The 18037-nt window shown below is 39.3% G+C and overlaps 1 protein-coding gene across 3 annotated transcripts in view; it reads left to right on the top strand.

The window, feature by feature from the left end:
- LOC123511917 overlaps positions 1 to 18037 on the top strand; it is a 79027-nt gene that overhangs the window by 40199 nt on the left and 20791 nt on the right. For 2 of the 3 annotated variants that reach the window (XR_006676979.1, XR_006676981.1), the window contains exon 3: positions 1861 to 1898. Coding sequence is in view for 1 of the 3 variants with exons in the window: in XM_045267997.1 (XP_045123932.1) it covers positions 1861 to 1898; positions 3725 to 3732 (46 nt within the window). In the remaining 2 variants the exon portion in view is untranslated. Of the gene's footprint in view, positions 1 to 1860; positions 1899 to 3724; positions 3803 to 18037 lie in introns of those variants that run through there. The other variant, XM_045267997.1, reaches the window with a different exon arrangement.

The raw sequence follows: 18037 nt of genomic DNA, 5'->3' as shown, positions 1-18037 counted from the left end.
CAATGCTACTCTTTCATAATACTTTCTCCTGAACTGATGCTATTTTTCCAGCGTTACCTCGAATGATAAAAATATACGTGTGTGTGTGTGTGTGTGTGTGTGTGTGTGTGTGTGTGTGTAATTCACCTCGGTCGCCTGCTGGTCACCCACCCAGTCTTCCCCATTACGGAGCGAGCTCAGAGCTCATAGACCGATCTTCGGGAAGGACTGAGACCACAACACACTCCACACACCGGGAAAGCGAGACCACAACCCCTCGTGTTACATCCCGTACCTATTTACTGCTAGGTGAACACACCCCACACATTAAGAGGCTTGCCCATTTGCCTCGCCCGCCGGGATTCGAACCCGGCCCTCTCGATTGTGAGTCGAGCGTGCTAACCACTACACTACGCGGTGTGTGTGTGTGTGTGTGTGAGAGAGAGAGAGAGAGAGAGAGAGAGAGAGAGAGAGGAATTTTCCGATTATAAAAAGAAAGAAAAAAACTTAATACCGTGCTTACCTGCAAATGATTTCCACTTCTTTTATTTTTTACCGCCTGAAATAAAGTGTTGCATTTTTTGTGTCATTATTTACAGCTTATCACGAGCCGATCCTTTTTTATTGTTTATTTGGAAATGTTGTGCACGTCTAGGCTGGGTACCTGTTTGTGTTACTACGTGTGTTAGTTTGTTAGTTTTGCTGTTACTGCCATTATTATTTGTTATCGTCGTTGTTATTCTCTTTGGTGTTGTTGTTGCTGTTATTTTTTCTCGTTATTTCTTGTTGGTGTTGATGTTTTTTCTTGTTTTTCCTGCATTTTCTTGTTCTTGTTTTCTTTTTCATGTTTTTTTTGCTCCTTTTACTTTTTTTTCTTCTTGTTCTCATTTATATTGTTCTTTTTACATTTTTTTTATTTGTTTTATTTTTCTCCTGCATTTTCTTGTTTTTGTTTTTGTTTTTCTTGGTCTTATTTTCTTTTTCATGTTTTTTTTGCTACATTTTACTATTTTTGTTTATGTTTTTGTTTTTCTACATGTTCTTTTTCTTGTTCTTGTTTTTCTTCTTACTCTTTTCTTTTTTCATGTTTTTGCTTCTTTTTATTTCTTTTCTTCTTGTTCTCATTCACATTGTGCTTCTTTACAGTTAATCTTTTGTTTTTGTTGTTTTCTGTATGTTCTTGTTCTTGTTCTTGTTCTAATTTTTTCATGTTTTGTTTCTTGTTTACTTCTTTTCTCCTTGTTCTCATCCGTATTGTGCATTCTACAGTTTTTCTTGTTTTTCCTGCATATTCTTGTTCTTTTCTTGCTCTTGTTCTTCTTACTCTCATTTTCTTAATTTTTCCATATTTTTCTTGTTCACTTTTCTCCTTGTTGTCATTCATATGGTGCTTTCTACATTCTTTTTTTTATTTCTCTTCTTGTTTACCCTTCCTTTCCTTACTAAACTAATTTCTCTAAGCACATTTACAGTTAACCCAGTAAGTACCATGTCGCGTTTCCATATTCACTCTGCTTACTACATGGTGATTTCATACAGCTTTGGAAACTCTTGTGGGGAAGTAAGCTAGTGAAGTCTCTGGCCATTAACCTTCTGACCTCCATAGAGCCTTCCTAATGTCAATAAAATGGTCTAATCGCACACAAATCTCAAGGTAAAAATGTGTCACAGTACTGAAGGGGGTTAATTAATTTTTATGTTTTTATGAATGTTGGAAAGTTGCATATTTATCTATTTTTCTTCACATCATCTATTACGTTAAGGTTTTCCACATAATTAATTTGTCAGTATTAAATGTAACACACACAAATGTTAAGGTGAAAATGTGTCATAGTATTGCAGTGATTAACAGTGTTTTTTTTTCTCTCTCTCTCATTACAGGAGGCTGAAGAGACACACAGCGGCGTCTACACTTACAGGTACTCACAAAACTATTTCCACTTAGGTCTTACCTGTAAAATACCTGTAGAAATATGTCACCTGTATTACGCCTCTTTACTTTTATATTTGGCATTCTGATTTTTTTTTTGCCTACTTTTCTGTTTATTTTTTTTTTCTTATCAAATTGGTATGTGTTTTTCTAGGTTTTGTTAAGTGATGTTTGTGGTTAGGTAAGTATAAGGGTCTGTCTCTGTGTCTGTCTGTGTGTCTGTCTGTGTGTCTGTCTGTGTGTATGTGTGTCTCTTTCTCAATTTACGTTTTGTGTACAATATTCAAAGATACGTAGATGAATAGACAGAGAAATATACATAAATTTAGAGAAGCACATAAGGAATTAGATGAATAGAGAGGTGAACAGAAAAAAATTAGGTAGATAGATAGAAAATAGATAACAATTTAAATAGACATATAGATAAATAGACAAATAGAAAGAGCTAAATAGATAAACCACATCATGAATAAATAAATAGATAGACGTGCACTTCAATAGACTAATGGACAGGTAGATCGACAAATACATTCCTAGATAGATAAACAGCTCCATAAATACAAGTACCTTTCCTATCTATCTATCTATCTAGGCATATATCTATCAGGCCACGTGTTCCTGTCTGCCTGTCCATTTATCTATCGATCAGTGAAAGGAGGGATGTAATGGGAAGACCAAGATTCCCAGATCCCAATTGTATCGCCATATTAAAGCTACCAGACTCTCTCTCTCTCTCTCTCTCTCTCTCTCTCTCTCTCTCTCTCTCTCTCTCTCTGTGTGTGTGTGTGTGTGTGTGTGTGTGTGTGTGTGTGTGTGTGTGTGTGTGTGTGTGTGTGTGTGTGTGTGTGTGTGTGTGTGTGTGTCTGTCTGTCTGTCTGTCTGTCTGTCTGTCTGTCTGTCTGTCTGTCTGTCTGTCTCTCTCTCTCTCTCTCTCTCTCTCTCTCTCTCTCTCTCTCTCTCTCTCTCTCTCTCTTTCTTTCTTTCTTTCTTTCTTTCTTTCTTTCTCTCTCACACACACAAAAAAAAAAAAGGAGAGAAAATGAGAGAGAAGAGAGGAGGAACAAGAAGACATGTGGTGTACGTATGTTTGTATGTATATGTATAGGTACAGAATGAGAGGGAAGTCGCATTGAGGTCAAGGGGAGAAGGGGGAAGGAGTGAAATAGAAAAGTGATTACAACTTTGTCGCTGTGGAGTCTTGGAAAACATAGACGTCGTTAGCTGGTGTTTGTTTGTAAGGAAGAAAGGGAAGAGAAAAAACGTCAGAGAAAAATAAACGTTGTATAGTCTAAAATTAGTCTTGAGAGAGAGAGAGAGAGAGAGAGAGAGAGAGAGAGAGAGAGAGAGAGAGAGAGAGAGAGATAGTTATGACTTCATTAGTGAATGCGAGTAATATTCTCAAAGGCACACTAAGAGTAGAGGAAATTGAGGAGGAGGAGGAGGAGGAGGAGGAGGAGGAGGAGGAGGAGGAGGAGGAGGAGGAGGAGGAAGGGAGGAAGGAAGGGAGGAAGAGATGCATTAAGGAGTAGGAGTGACATGGAGTAATGGAGAGAATATTGATGTAAGCAATGGAGAAGTGGAGGAAAACAAGTTAGCAGTACAAATTCCAGAGAGAGAGAGAGAGAGAGAGAGAGAGAGAGAGAGAGAGAGAGAGAGAGAGAGAGAGAGAGAATTCCTGGAAGCACGGTTGAGTGGATTAAATATAACTCAATTACCTTTCACCAAAAAGAAAAGAATAGATAAAAACAACGAATTGGGAAAAGGACTGGTGTATTTTGGCCCTTCATTATATTAGTGTTCATGTTCCCCCTGCAGTACTTTGATGTGAACGAGTGGGAGACAATGGCTGGCGTGGCTGCGTGGTTGCGTCTTGCTTTGGTTCGAGTTGTTGGTCCTTTGATGGCTAACTTAATACAGGTAAAGGTTAATAGACTCACATGACAGGTAGACAGATGCACATATTTCTACATTTTCTGATAGATTGGTTAATACTCAAACAGATTGGTGTTTTTTTTTCTTGTCCATTCTTTTAATAGATAGATTTTTTCATTGATTGATTGAAAATTTAAATACATATACAGATACACATATACAGATACATATACAAACACAGAGGCAGTTAGATTTTTTTTCCATCTTTTAATAGCTAGACAGATATTTAGATTGACAGATAGGTAACATACACTGACAGGGCATATTATTTCTGCATCCTCTGATAGATTGGTTAATACAGAGACAAACTGATGGGTTTCTTTTGTCCATCCTTTTTCTAAAATGTGTCTCAGTACTGAAGGGGTTAATGATGCCGCCGTGATACAGTAGAACCGCATGTGCTTCGTATTCCTTAGTGTCTTCTACCACAGGGGTTCGAATCCTGGTCACACCCGAGGGAAGGAAGGACGACTCTGGGTATAATCTCGCGAAACGCCACGATGTCCTTCGTCAAGAGGCACCGAGAGAAAAATGCCAATCGAGAAAAATAATCTTTCTATCCGTAAACTTCGTAGTGAACACACGCATGCTTTACTTTTCTATACATTGACAAAGCGAGCTAACTTTCCTGCAAACCACGTTACCTATTTTTAACACGAATGACTTTCTGCGAGTCGTGACGCGCAGGACCAGCAGCAGCCATATTCAGAAACGTCTTCCTCTCTCTCCACGACAAATTTTCAAGTCCCCAGAGACGACCAGCCGGGTTTTCAAGACAGTTTCTCTTTATGATCAACTAGAAATCTTGCTAATCCAATATAAAACCATAAAAAATACCCTTAAAAACATGAGTATCTTTCACTTCGTGAGAGAGCAAAGCGTTTCTGAATACTGCCCCAGATACGAGACGAGAGGAGAGGAGAGGAGACAAGACAAGAGACAAGAGACACGACGGCCGAGAAAGGACCAGAAAAGAACATGGACACAAACTTTTCCCACGTCAAATCATACAAGTCCTCCCGACGGACTGAGCAAGTTTTTCCACTCATCACTTGGGCAGGAAAGTTTCACCCGTCGACTTCATTTTTGACTTCATTATTAAACTATTCCTTCCCTGGAGAGTAAAAGTGAGAGGGAAGTTGTAGTATTTATTCTTTAAGGCGAGGCGTGGAGGGGCGTGGTGGGTGGTGGCGCGGGGGTGTGATAGTAGAGAGAGAGAGAGAGAGAGAGAGAGAGAGAGAGAGGAAGGGAGGCTGACTGGGTAATCTGATCCCTCCGTGTTGTGTGGAGGGTGCAGAAGAGGAGGAGAGGGTGGGTTCAGAGAGAGAGAGAGAGAGAGAGAGAGAGAGAGAGAGAGAGAGAGAGAGAGAGAAAACTACCACTGCAGTCTCGAATAAATAAAAGCATTTCCACCCAGACACCCACAGGCACACACACACACACACACACACACACACACACACACACACACACACACTACATAAATATCACTCAAATTGCGAATGCGGCATGCACAGAGAGAGAGAGAGAGAGAGAGAGAGAGAGAGAGAGAGAGAGAGAGAGAGAGAGAGAAAGACAGACACTCACGCACTATATCACACCTGCCAACACACACACACACACACACACACACACACACACACACACACACACATATAGAGCAGCTCGTAATAAAGAGACGCCTCATATACCGCTAGATAATTGGTTTCCAGGTGCATAGAACAGTTTTTGAGTGAAGACCGCGTGCGTTAGAGTTACGTCATAGTTAAACGTCTTTATTGCTGTCATGTTTCGAGGGTCATTGTAGAGAGAGAGAGAGAGAGAGAGAGAGAGAGAGAGAGAGAGAGAGAGAGGGATGACACAAAGGAACACAAAGGAAGGTGAGATAGTTGGATTTTTATTCTGAGTGGTTCTGGTGTAGGAAAAACGAATATTGTTTGGTTTTACGTGGGTTTTGATGGATGCGTTGGTGTCTCTCTCTCTCTCTCTCTCTCTCTCTCTCTCTCTCTCTCTCTCTCTCTCTCTCTCTCTCTCTCTCTCTCTCTCTCTCTCTCTCTCTCTCTCTCTCTCTCGTTTCCTTTCATTTATTCTGATTCACTTTCTCTCTTCCTTGAAAGATTTGCATTTATTTTTCTTTCATTTCCTCTCTCTCTCTCTCTCTCTCTCTCTCTCTCTCTCTCTCTCTCTCTCTCTCTCTCTCTCTCTCTCTCTCTCTCTCTCTCTCTCTCTCTCTCTCTCTCTCTCTCTCTCTCTCTCTCTTTATACAATTTTCTTTCTCATTTTCAGTAACTTTTTTTTAGTTCCCTTCATCTTTTGTATTCTCGTATGATCCTCCTCCTCCTCCTCCTCCTCCTCCTCCTCCTCCTCCTCCTCCTCCTCCTCCTCCTCCTCCTCCTCCTCCTCCTCCTCCTCCTTCTCCTCCTCCTCCTCTGAAGCAAAAACACCTTCCTGTTGAATATTAATTTCCAACAAAGCGGGAAGAATCCAATTTTCTCACCAGTGCAGCTCTCTCTCTCTCTCTCTCTCTCTCTCTCTCTCTCTCTCTCTGATATTGTTGAAAATCGAGTGTTAATCGATATTTATTTCGTTTATTGCATTTTTCTCCTCCTTTTTGTAGTGATAAAATGTGCTGGAGAGAGAGAGAGAGAGAGAGAGAGAGAGAGAGAGAGAGAGAGAGAGAGAGAGAGAGAGGAAATTAATAAAAACATGAGAAAATAAGAGTAAAGTTGAAAAGAGAAAACAAAGGAAACAGGAAAATACGAAAAAAGAAAAAATGAGACAAAACAGGAGGAAGAGTTGAAAAAACTAAAGAAAAACGAGAGAGAGAGAGAGAGAGAGAGAGAGAGAGAGAGAGAGAGAGAGAGAGAGAGAGAGAGAGAGAGAGAGAAAACTTTTCCAGCAACTTTCAAAAAAAAAAAAAGTCAACAAGTAAGAACATAAATAGGTAATATGAAGTCACGTGTTCTTCTCGTCGGTACAAGTTGTTCTCCTCCACGTTCATGTAACAGGTAGAAGACAGTGCGAGGCGGTGTTGCGGTACACGAACATCTTGCATTGGTAACGCAACGACACAGCTCTGGTATTCGTCGCTGCTCTGCCCCTGTGACGCGTGAGGTGTGAGATTGTGAAGAGGAAAAGATAATGAAGGAATGAGACAGTGAGTTAATGAGTTGAATAAGTGAGTTGTGAGATTGTGATGAGTAAAAGATAGCGGGTGAGTGAGATAATTTTATGAATACTAAATGAGGTGTGAGATAGTGAAGAGTGAAAGATACTGAGGGAATGAGACAGTGAATTGAATAAGTGAGATAGTGAAGAGTGAAAGATAGTGAGTAAGGAGAAAACTTAATGAAATGAGTTGAGCATGTGAGGTGTTGAAATAGTGAGGCTCTGAGATCGGTGAGATAGTGAGCCTGTGAGATAGTGAAGTTAATAATGTAGAAATCTTATCACTCTGCTACTAGAACCATACAAACTTTCTTAAAAACGTTCTTCTCTCTCTCATCACGACTATTCTCCAAGGCCACAAAGATGATTAGCGGTTTTTCAAGTGTTTCTCCTGTTAATATTGTAGAAATCTTGTCATTCTGTCTCTAGAATCATACAAACTTTCTTAAAAACGCTCTTCTCTCTCACCTCGGCTATTCTTCAAGGCGATAGAGATAATTAGCAGAGTTTTCAAGAATTTTTCTCCTGTTAATAATGTAAAACTCTCGTCACTCTGCCTCTAGAACCGTAAAAACACCTTAAAAACTCATGTAAATTTGAATAAAGCCTTTTGAAATAGTGGATTTGAATCATAGAAGTGTTTGAGAATAGGAGCTAAAGTGTGAGGTTGAGATAATGATTTGAGATAGTGATGTGGTGGTGTGGTGATGTGGTAGTGTGGTGATGTGTTGGTGTGGTGCATTTTCATTATTTGCTGTTGGTTTGTGTTGTTTTGTGTTTTAGATCGATTTGTTTCTTCTGTCTTTTTTGTGGGGTGAGTGAAATATTGTGACGTGCTGTGTGTGTTTCAGAAGGATCAACGAATATTTTGCTTCTCGTTACATCTTTTTTACTTTGTGTTTCGTTTGCTTGAGTTAAATGTCTCGTGATGTGTTGTGTGTGGTTGAGAAAGACAGGTTGGTATCTGTTGTGTGTGTTTTTTAATGCTCATATTCTTCTCTCTGTTTTTGAAGAAATGATAATGTTGTGGTGTGTTGTTTGCTTCAGAAAATAAAAAGTTGCTACCCCTAAATTATTGGTGAGTGTAAGTGGTGCGTAACAAGATCACAAGTAAATAAATAAATAAATAAATAAAATTGTTTCCCCTTGAGGATTTGTGGTCAAGTTCCGTGAGTTAATATTTTCTTTTCATTGTCTTTTGTTTACTTTATTTCGTGCTATGTGGTTTTATCTTTCTCTTTTCTTTTTCAGTCTTTTTTCTTGTCCTTATCAACATTTTCCCGTGCTGTGTTGTTTGCTTCAGGAAATAAAAAAAAGTTGCTGCGCTTGAATTATTGGTGAGTGTAAGTGGTTCGTTACCTTGTGCAGTGTTTTCATTTAAGGAATAATCTTGCTTTTCTTTATCTTCGTATTTATTTTGGAATAATTTTGCTTACTTTTCTTTAATGTTTTCTGAATCTTTGTAAATTTTGCTTACATTTCTTGATCTTTGTGTTTTTTCATGGAGTCTTGTGCTATTAATCCCTTCAGTACCATACCGCGTTTTTATTGCTTATTTTTCTTTAATGTTTTCTGAATCTTTGTATTTTTTATGGAGTCACGTGTTATTAATCCCTTGAGTACCATCCTGCGTTTTCACTTGTGGGGATTAAAATAGTAAAGACTTTGGCCATTAATCGTTTGACCTCCATAGACCTTTCCTAAAGCAAATAAATATTCTAAACACCGAAAAAGTCATGGTTAAAAAAAATGCGTCTCAGTATTGAAGGGGCTTTGAGAAATTTCAACATATTCATCCTGTTTTTACTGTTGTGATGTTCTCCCTCAGCAGAAATGTATGCCGAATAAGTTGAATGTTTAATTTTTCTGCCCTCCTCTCTTATTTAATTAACTTCACAGTCCCGGTGTCTTCTTGGAGCTCATTAAATCAGTCTATTGCAGCCTGAAAATTGCATAGCGTTCGTGATATTATACAAAGAGTTTTGCCAGACACCACAGAGCTTATCGGTCTTTTAAGTGCACATACGAGTTAATTAAATCGTGTACTTTATTATTACCTAGAATATTCTCAAGCTTTCATCTCCACTGGTAAAACACTGGACCTGCATGCCTGGTTCACTACTACTGCTGCTACTGCTACTGCTACTGCTACTACTATGTCTTTTTCCTTTTTTGTTTTTCTTCTTCTTCTTCTTCTTCTTCTTCTTCTTCTTCTTCTTCTTCTTCTTCTTTCTCCTTTTTTTTATATTTTTGCTACTACTACTACTACTACTACTACTACTACTACTACTACTACTACTACTACTACTACTACTACTACTACTACTACTACTTCTACTTCTACTGCTTCTACTGCTTCTACTACTACTACTACTACTACTATTACTACTACCACCGCCAGTTTTGTAAAAGGCCAACTTCCCTGTATTGGTTCTAATAACTTCAATCTCTGACTCACCTGCCGATTCTGATTTAAATAGGAAATGCTCTGCCCTCCTGACACGAAGCGTGGAGTCCTTGGCAAACCCTCCACAAAATTGCAGATTGGCCGGATAAATAAGATATAGAGGAGGGAAAGATTTATATACGTAATTGACTGACTGACTGACTGACTGACTGACTGACTGACTAATTGACTGACTGACTGACTGAGTGATCTCTCCAAAGGTTTCTATGATAACAACAACAGAAACAACAACAACAACAACGACAACAACGACAACAACATCATCATCATCAATAACATCAACAACTACTACCACTACTACTACTACTACTACTACTACTACTACTACTACTACCACTACTACTACTACTATTAGTATTACACTGGCCTGATATGTGTCGCAGTTTTCAGTTTTTCTTTTTCCTTCCTTTTTGTTTTTGTTTGTGAAGTGACAGTATAGATTTATTGGTCTCTCTCTCTCTCTCTCTCTCTCTCTCTCTCTCTCTCTCTCTCTCTCTCTCTCTCTCTCTCTCTCTCTCTCTCTCTCTCTCTCTCTCTCTCTCTCTCTCTCTCTCTCTTCCATTTTCTTTCTTTCTCTCAGGTTTCATATTTGCATTGATTATCAGGACGATCAGTTTGGAGTGCCTTGTGTTTGTTTGTTTCCCTTCTGTGTGTTTTTATTGTTGCTGCGAGTGGTTTTCTTCATTATTTATATTCGCATTTTGTTTGCACGTGTTTGTGTGTTGAGGATGTTGTGTCTGTGTGTGTGTGTGGAGGGAGTGGAGGAATGACAATGAGGGTGTTTTTTTTTTTTTTTTTGTGTGTATTTTTGTCTGTTTGTTTGTATTTGTTCTTTTTAATTATTCATTATCATCTCATCTTATTCAAACTTAGCTCATTTCACCTTAACTAAAGATAACCTTACCTCTCATTGTCTTACCTTGTCTTAGCCAGTTTAATGTTACCTCTCTGCCTAACCTGACCTTGCCTTACCTTACCTTACCTTCTTTTACCTTACTTTACCTTGCCTTACCTAACCTAACCTAACCTAACCTAACCTAACCTAACCTAACCTAACCTAACCTAACCTAACCTAACCTACCTAACCTAACCTAACCTAACCTAACCTAACCTAACCTAACCTAACCTAACCTAACCTAACCTAACCTAACCTAACCTAACCTAACCTAACCTAACCTAACCTAACCTAACCTAACCTAACCTAACCTAACCTAACCTAACCTAACCTAACCTAACCTAACCTAACCTAACCTAACCTAACCTAACCTAACCTAACCTAACCTAACCTTACCTTACCAATACACGTTCTATTTCCATCTTCATTTAATTTCTAATCCTCGCTATAACTATTTTTTATCCAGTCGTTTCATTATTCCCCTTTCTTTTACATATTTCCCTCCTCCACTTGACATTTTTTCCTCCTTTTCCCTTGTCCTCTTTCACTCCAGGCAATAAAAATAAGGAAATAAAAAAGAAAAAAATGGAATAACCTTTTCATTGTTGTTTTTTCCCGGCGAGTAACTAGATTCATGGAAAGTTATATAGTTTTCATGGCTCTTTTTTATCCTCTTCCTTTTTTATGACTTTTATTGCGACTTTATTTCACAAGTTTCACTCACTCTTGGGGCGACGAAAATAAATGAAATCAAAACATATACGAGATGTTTTATCCCTAATCCTTCACTCTCTCGCACGACCACGCACACTGTTCTTTTAAAATCTAAGTTGGTGTGTGTGTGTGTGTGTGTGTGTGTGTGTGTGTGTGTGTGTGTGTGTGTGTGTGTGTGTGTGTGTGTGTTTGCATTCCTCCATTAGAGAGCACTTGAATGGAAACACTAGTGGTAATGGAGTGCGTTAATGTAATCTATTATCATGAGTTTGTTAATTATCGACTGGTTGAGAGAGAGAGAGAGAGAGAGAGAGAGAGAGAGAGAGAGAGAGAGAGAGAGAGAGAGAGAGAGAGAGAGAGAGCTACGTATCATATTGTTTTAGAGAAGAAGGAAGAGATGAAAGGAGAGAGAAGGAGACAAAAGGGTTAATGAATGGATGATAGAGGAAGAATAGAAGAGAGGAAGGTTTTTTGTGTCTTTTCTCTTTTATCTTTTCCTTCTCCTTTCCTTTCTCTCTTAATTGCATTGTAACCAAAACCACGTTGCACCTCTTTTTTCCTCCTCCTCCTTCTTCTTCCTCTTTTATAACCTCTTCCTCTTTTTCTTTTCTTTCTTTTCTCTTCCTCTATTTTCTCTTATTTTGGCATCCCTATTTCTTCCTTATCTTTCTTTTTTCTTCCCATTTTTTCTCCTTTACTTCCTTTTCTTCCTCTTATCATTACAATGTCTAGTTAGAACTGCCTTATTTTCTCCTCTTCATCCTTTACTCTCTCTCTTAATTCCTTATCGTCTGCTTCATTTCGTGTGTGTGTGTGTGTGTGTGTGTGTGTGTGTGTGTGTGTGTGTGTGTGTGTGTGTGTGTGTGTGTGTGTGTGTGTGTGTGTGTGTGTGTGTGTGTGTGTGTGTCTAGATTAACTAACCTTTTTGTCTATGCGCCTGAAATTTTCTGTAAAGGTTATTGTGATGTTATTTACACTTGTTAGAAAAAAGAATATTTTTTTAGTATCATCCTGGTGTGTTAGTCACGTGTGCCTGTGTTATCTTCCCTTTGTGTCAAGCTGGTAGAGAGAGCTTTTGATCTTTTCCTCTTTCCACTGATTTTATTTCTATTTTTATTTGCCCTTTCATTGTATTGCTATTAAAGGAAGCGAAAGATAACGAGGGAAAAGGAAATGTGAGGATGATAAGATTACATTTCGATTTCTTACAGTCGTGTTTTGATATTCTATTCTTGGACTGTAGAAAAGGTGACACCAGGAAGGAAGGAAGGAAGGAAGGAAGGAAGGAAGGAAGGAAGAAGGATGGAAGGAAAAAAAATGGAAGAAGGAAAGAAGGAAGGAAGGAAGGAAGGAAGGCAGCAAGGAAGGAAGGGATGAAAGAAGGAAAGAAACCATGTTGTTACTGAAGTACTCACAAAATTGACATCTCGGAGCAATATTCTTAAAACGTTTCTGTTCAGCACCTCCACTACTTTCATAATACTTTACACGAGACACACGGGTTTTTAAAAATGTTTCTATAGTTCTGGTGAAGAAATTAACAAGATTTTCGCATTACTATTGGGTGAAACAGTCTTGAGAACACGGTTAATCAATTCTGTGGCCTTTGAAATCAGTCGTGTTGAGTTTAAGGCAAACTGCTTTTCTTTAAAGGTGTTTCTACAGTTCTAGTAAAGAAATTAATACGGTTTCTACACTACTAATAGGCGAAACAGTCTTGAGAACCTGGTTAATCAAGTCTGTGGCCTTTAAAAAATTCGTGTTAAGCTGAAGGCACACGTGATTTTTTAGAGATGTTTCTACAGTTCTAATGAAAGAATAACACAATTTCTGTATTAACCCTTTATTATCATGACGCGTTTCCTTATTCATTCTGCTTACTATTTGGTGATTTTATATAGCTTCAGAAACTTATATTGGGGATTAAAATAGTGAAGACTGTTGCCATTAATCTTCTGACTTCCATAGAACCTTGCCAGTGTCAATAAAATGGTCTAATCGTACGCAAATCTCAAGGTAAAAATGTGTCCCAGTATTGAGGGGTAATAATAGACGCAACAGTCTTTAGAACACGGCTAATCAATACTCTAGCCCTTGGAAACAATCGTGGTGAGAGAGCAGTGAGTTTCTGAATGCGCGCCTCAGTACTGCCGGGTAATGAGGAGACGCCGCTGCTGGACTGAAAAATAAAGAAGGAAACAATAGAGGTACTTTAGTTTATTGGAGTCAAGTTTATATATTTTTGGATGGATCTCGCGTGCTATTTTTCAACGAAGCCAAAAATCTTCTTCCTCCTCCTGCATCCTCCTGCATCCTCCTCCTCCTCCTCCTCCTCCTCCTCCTCCTGCAGGTCATGGTAGGAAAAATATTAACCCATAAATTTTAAAGAGCCAGAAATATGAAGACGTCAGCGAATGTAATTAAGCTGGAAGTGTGTGTGTGTGTGTGTGTGTGTGTGTGTGTGTGTGTGTGTGTGTGTGTGTGTGCTGCTATTGTTGTTGTTATTGTTGTTGTTCATTCTTCTTTTTTTTTTTCTTTTTCTTTTTCTTTTTGTTCTTCCCATCATCATCATCATCATCATCATCATCTTTACTACTACTACTGCTACTACTACTACTACTACTACTACCACCAACACCACCACACACCACCACCACCACCACCAACCCACCACCACCCATTATCACATTCCTCCTCATTACCACCACCACCACCACCATTGGAATCACCACCACCACCATTATCATCACCATTATAGTTAACCTCACCACCACGACCGTCACCAGAGCGAGAAGGTGCCGTCCATTCCATTAAGAGCGCAAAGAACGAGCCATGATTTACAAAGGAGAATTAAACACAACACGCGTGGACTGGGTGGGTGTCTGGCTGGCTGTGTTTGCCTTTTGAAGTTATGGAATCACTCGGTTAAATATCAGCGCTGTATTGTTCCTGTTTTTTATGGAAGTTTAGTGTTATTGGTGTGAATTGTGACTGCTGTTATAATCATTACTCTTATTAGTATTAGTATTATTTTTATTATTGTGTGTCTGTGTGTGTGTGTGTGTGTGTGTGTGTCTGTGAGTGCGTTGGTGTTAATATCTGTTTTTTTTTTCCGTTTTCTTTCTGTCTGTTTGTGTGATTGTCATTTATTTTGTCTGTTTTGTCATTCATTCTTTCTCTCTGTTTTTCCTCTTTCATTCCGTTTGTCTGTTTCTCTTTTGCTCTATCTGTCAATCATTCTCATCCATTTTCAGTTAGCCTGTATGTGTGAGTGTCTATCTCCATTCTCTCTCTCTCTCTCTCTCTCTCTCTCTCTCTCTCTCTCTCTCTCTCTCTCTCTCTCTCTCTCTCTCTCTCTCTCTCTCTTATCCTTTATCATTTCTTTCATATGTACATTTGTATATTGCAGACTAAAAGGGCTTCAGTTTTTTATCCATGTGGAAAGGTATGGTAAGAGAGAGAGAGAGAGAGAGAGAGAGAGAGAGAGAGAGAGAGAGAGAGGGAGAGAGGGAGACGGAGAGGGAAGTGAAGTGGAGGGGGAGCGAAAAACAAGGAGAGAAGATCAGGAGGAGAGCATGAGAGGGTGAAGGGGAGATGAAAGGATAGACGAGAGAGAGAGAGAGAGAGAGAGAGAGAGAGAGAGAGAGAGAGAGAGAGAGAGAGAGAGAGAGAGAGAGAGAGAGAGAGAGAGAAAGGAAGAGGGGAGGAGAGGAGGAGGAAAGTGAGGTAAAAGTGGAAGGGGATATAAAAGGAATATGAAATAAGTTTAAGTGGAGATGCAAATGAGAGAGAGAGAGAGAGAGAGAGAGAGAGAGAGAGAGAGAGAGAGAGAGAAAGACGTGGTGGAAAATAAAGTTAGGGAAACATAGATGCATTTTTTGAAAGAATAGAGAAAAAGAGAAAAGAGAAAAAAAGAAAAAGAAAAGAAAGGAGTCGGGAATAGAGAGAAATAGATGGAGAAAAAAAGAAAAGTAAGAAACACACACACACACACACACACACACACACACACACACACACACACACACACACACACACACACACACACACACACACACACTTTTCAGGATCATGTTCTCTTGCAGTCGACAGAAGAGAGAAGAACATGGGAAATATGAAGGAGAAAAAGGAAAAAAAAATAAAGAAAATCGAAGAGAAATGTGTTTTTTTTGTCTTTTGTGTACTTTTCATGTGTTTGTGATGTGCGTGTGTTTTTGTGATGTTTACTAGGTTCTCTCTCTCTCTCTCTCTCTCTCTCTCTCTCTCTCTCTCTCTCTCTCTCTCTGGACAGTTAATTAAGTAAAACGGCGCTGGCTTGTGTGGGAAAAATGTTTTAAAGTTTAACTACAATTAATCCGGGTCGAGTGTTCTTCTTTTTCTTCCTCCTGCTTTTCCTCCTCCTCCTCCTCCTCCTCCTCCTCCTCCTCCTCCTCCTCCTCCTCCTCTGCTTTACCTTGTCCATTATTTTTTTCCCTCGTTTGATTATCTTTAGTAGTTAGAAGGATATATCAACGTGTGTGTGTGTGTGTGTGTGTGTGTGTGTGTGTGTGTGTGTGTGTGTGTGTGTGTGTGTGTGTGTCGGACGCGGTTTCCTACACGTTTCCTTTTTTGTACTTTTTCCTTTTTTTTTTTTTTTTTTTGTGTTTTTTTCCTTCAAAGTTTGGTGGACACAAGTAACGCGTCTAAGTTGTGAGTTTGACAGCGTATAACTCCCTCCCTCCCTCCTTGTCCTCTTCCTCTTCCTCTTGTTTTCTTCTTCCTCTTCCTCTTCCTCCTCTTCTTTTCCATCATTCATCTTTTCATTTTCTTTTACTCTATATCCTCTTACCTCCATCAGACCTCCTCCTCTTCCTCCTCTTTCCTTTTCCCTTCCTCTTGTCTACCTCTTTATTCTCCTCTTCTCTCTTATCATCTTTCATCTTTGGTTACTCATTTCTATTTCTTACGTTTATGAGAGAGAGAGAGAGAGAGAGAGAGAGAGAGAGAGAGAGAGAGAGAGAGAGAGAGAGAGAGAGAGGAAGGAAAGGAAGGGAAAGGAAGGAAAACCAGGCGAGGAGAATGAGAAGGAATGAAACGCAGAAGAAAATATTTTGAAGGAAGTGGAATGAAAGGAAAACAGAAAGAAAGGAAAAAAAAAATAAAAGAGATGGAATAGAAAAAAATGTGAACTGCAGGAAAGAAGAAGGAAAAAAGAAGAGATAAGTTTTTGAGCGAGTTAAAAAAGGAAGGAGAAAAAAGAGAAGGGAAGAGAGAAGTATAGATGATAAAAACTGGAGAATAAAGAAGATAGAATAAGAAAAGAAGGCAGGATAGAAAAAAAAAGAAAAGGAAAAATGAAAGAAGAGAAGGAAAAGAAAACCAAAAGAAAAATAATGAAACCTCGCAGAAAAATAAAAAAAAGAGAGAGAGAGAGAGAGAGAGAGAGAGAGAGAGAGAGAGAGAGAGAGAGAGAGAGAGAGAGAGAGAGAGAGAGGGAGAGGAAGAGTAATTTGATGAAGACAAAACAGAAGGAAAAAAAATAGAAAAAGAAAAACTAAGAAAACACAGGAAAACATAAAGAAAAAAAAAAAAAATTGAAAGAGAGAGAGAGAGAGAGAGAGAGAGAGAGAGAGAGAGAGAGAGTATATTTTGATGAAAGCGGCCTGAAATGGAATGGGAATCATGCTGGAGCCTGGCAGGACGATAAGGTAAATTTGTGGATCTAGAATGAAGGCGTCGCGAGGGCTTGGCTTCTGCTGCCTCGGAAAATTGTCTGTATTGCTAAGAGACGAATATATGGAGAGAGATTGTGCCGGGAGGGAAGGAAGGAAAGGGCTGGAGGAAGTGAAAAATGAGTATATGAGTGAGTGATTGGTGGAAATGTTTGTGTAGGAGGAAGGAAGGGAAGGGAAGGGAAGGGCGAATATACTACGAAGAAGGAAAGAAGGAAGGAAGGAAGGAGGAGGAAGGAAGGAGGGAAAGGGTTGAAGGAAATGAAAAAAAGATTATGAGAGTGAGTAATATTTAGAAATGTTTGTGTAGGAGGGAGAAAGAGAAGGGAGGACGAAAAGGAAGAAAGGAAGGAAAGGAAGGCTGAAGAAGGGATGAAGGACTGAAGAAGGACAAAAGTATAGCGAGGTGAAAAAAGGAAGGAAGGAAGAGGAAGAGGGAAAGAGTGAATGATTAACTAAAAAAAGAAGAATGAAGAAAAAGAAAGAAAAAATGACGAAATTGACGAAGAGTGAAGGAAGAGAGTTAAGAATCGCTATAAAAAGGAAGGAAACAGAGGAATCAAGGAGAGAGAGAGAGAGAGAGAGAGAGAGAGAGAGAGAGAGAGAGAGAGAGAGAGAGAGAGAGAGAGAGAGAGAGAGAGAGAGAGAGAGAGAATTTATGAAGTAAGGAAGTTGAGAGTAGAGAGAGAGAGAGAGAGAGAGAGAGAGAGAGAGAGAGAGAGAGAGAGAGAGAGAGAGAGAGAGAGAGAGAGAGAGAGAGAGAGAGAGAGAGAGAGAGAGAGAGAGAGAGAGAGAGAGAGAGAGAGAGAGAGAGAGAGAGAGAGAGAGAGAGAGAGAGAGAGAGAGAGAGAGAGAGAGAGAGAGAGAGAGAGAGAGACAGAGAGAGAGAGAGTGCATGTTGTAAGAAAAGGGAGAAACTGAAAACGAAAGAAAAACGTCCAAATTTCTGAAATACTGCAAATGAGGAGAGGAAGAAAACAAAAGTAAAGTGGAGGAGGAAAACCAGATATATCAGAGAGAGAGAGAGAGAGAGAGAGAGAGAGAGAGAGAGAGAGAGAGAGAGAGAGAGAGAGAGAGAGAGAGAGAGAGAGAGAGTACAGCATTGAATATTAACCCAAGTGTAAGGTGTCACTGCTCGTACACTGCCAGTGTTCATAAGGTGTTCAATGCTCTCTCCAACTCACCTCTTCCCTCTAGTCTATTTTTAAACCCTCCTTGAATTCCTCTACATTTTCACCCAC

The sequence above is a fragment of the Portunus trituberculatus genome, chromosome 32 (genome assembly GCF_017591435.1).
Source record: "Portunus trituberculatus isolate SZX2019 chromosome 32, ASM1759143v1, whole genome shotgun sequence".
Classification (NCBI taxonomy): Eukaryota; Metazoa; Arthropoda; class Malacostraca; order Decapoda; family Portunidae; genus Portunus; species Portunus trituberculatus.
The sequence above is the reverse complement of the archived record's forward strand: the minus strand, read 5'-3'. Positions and strand labels throughout refer to the sequence as shown.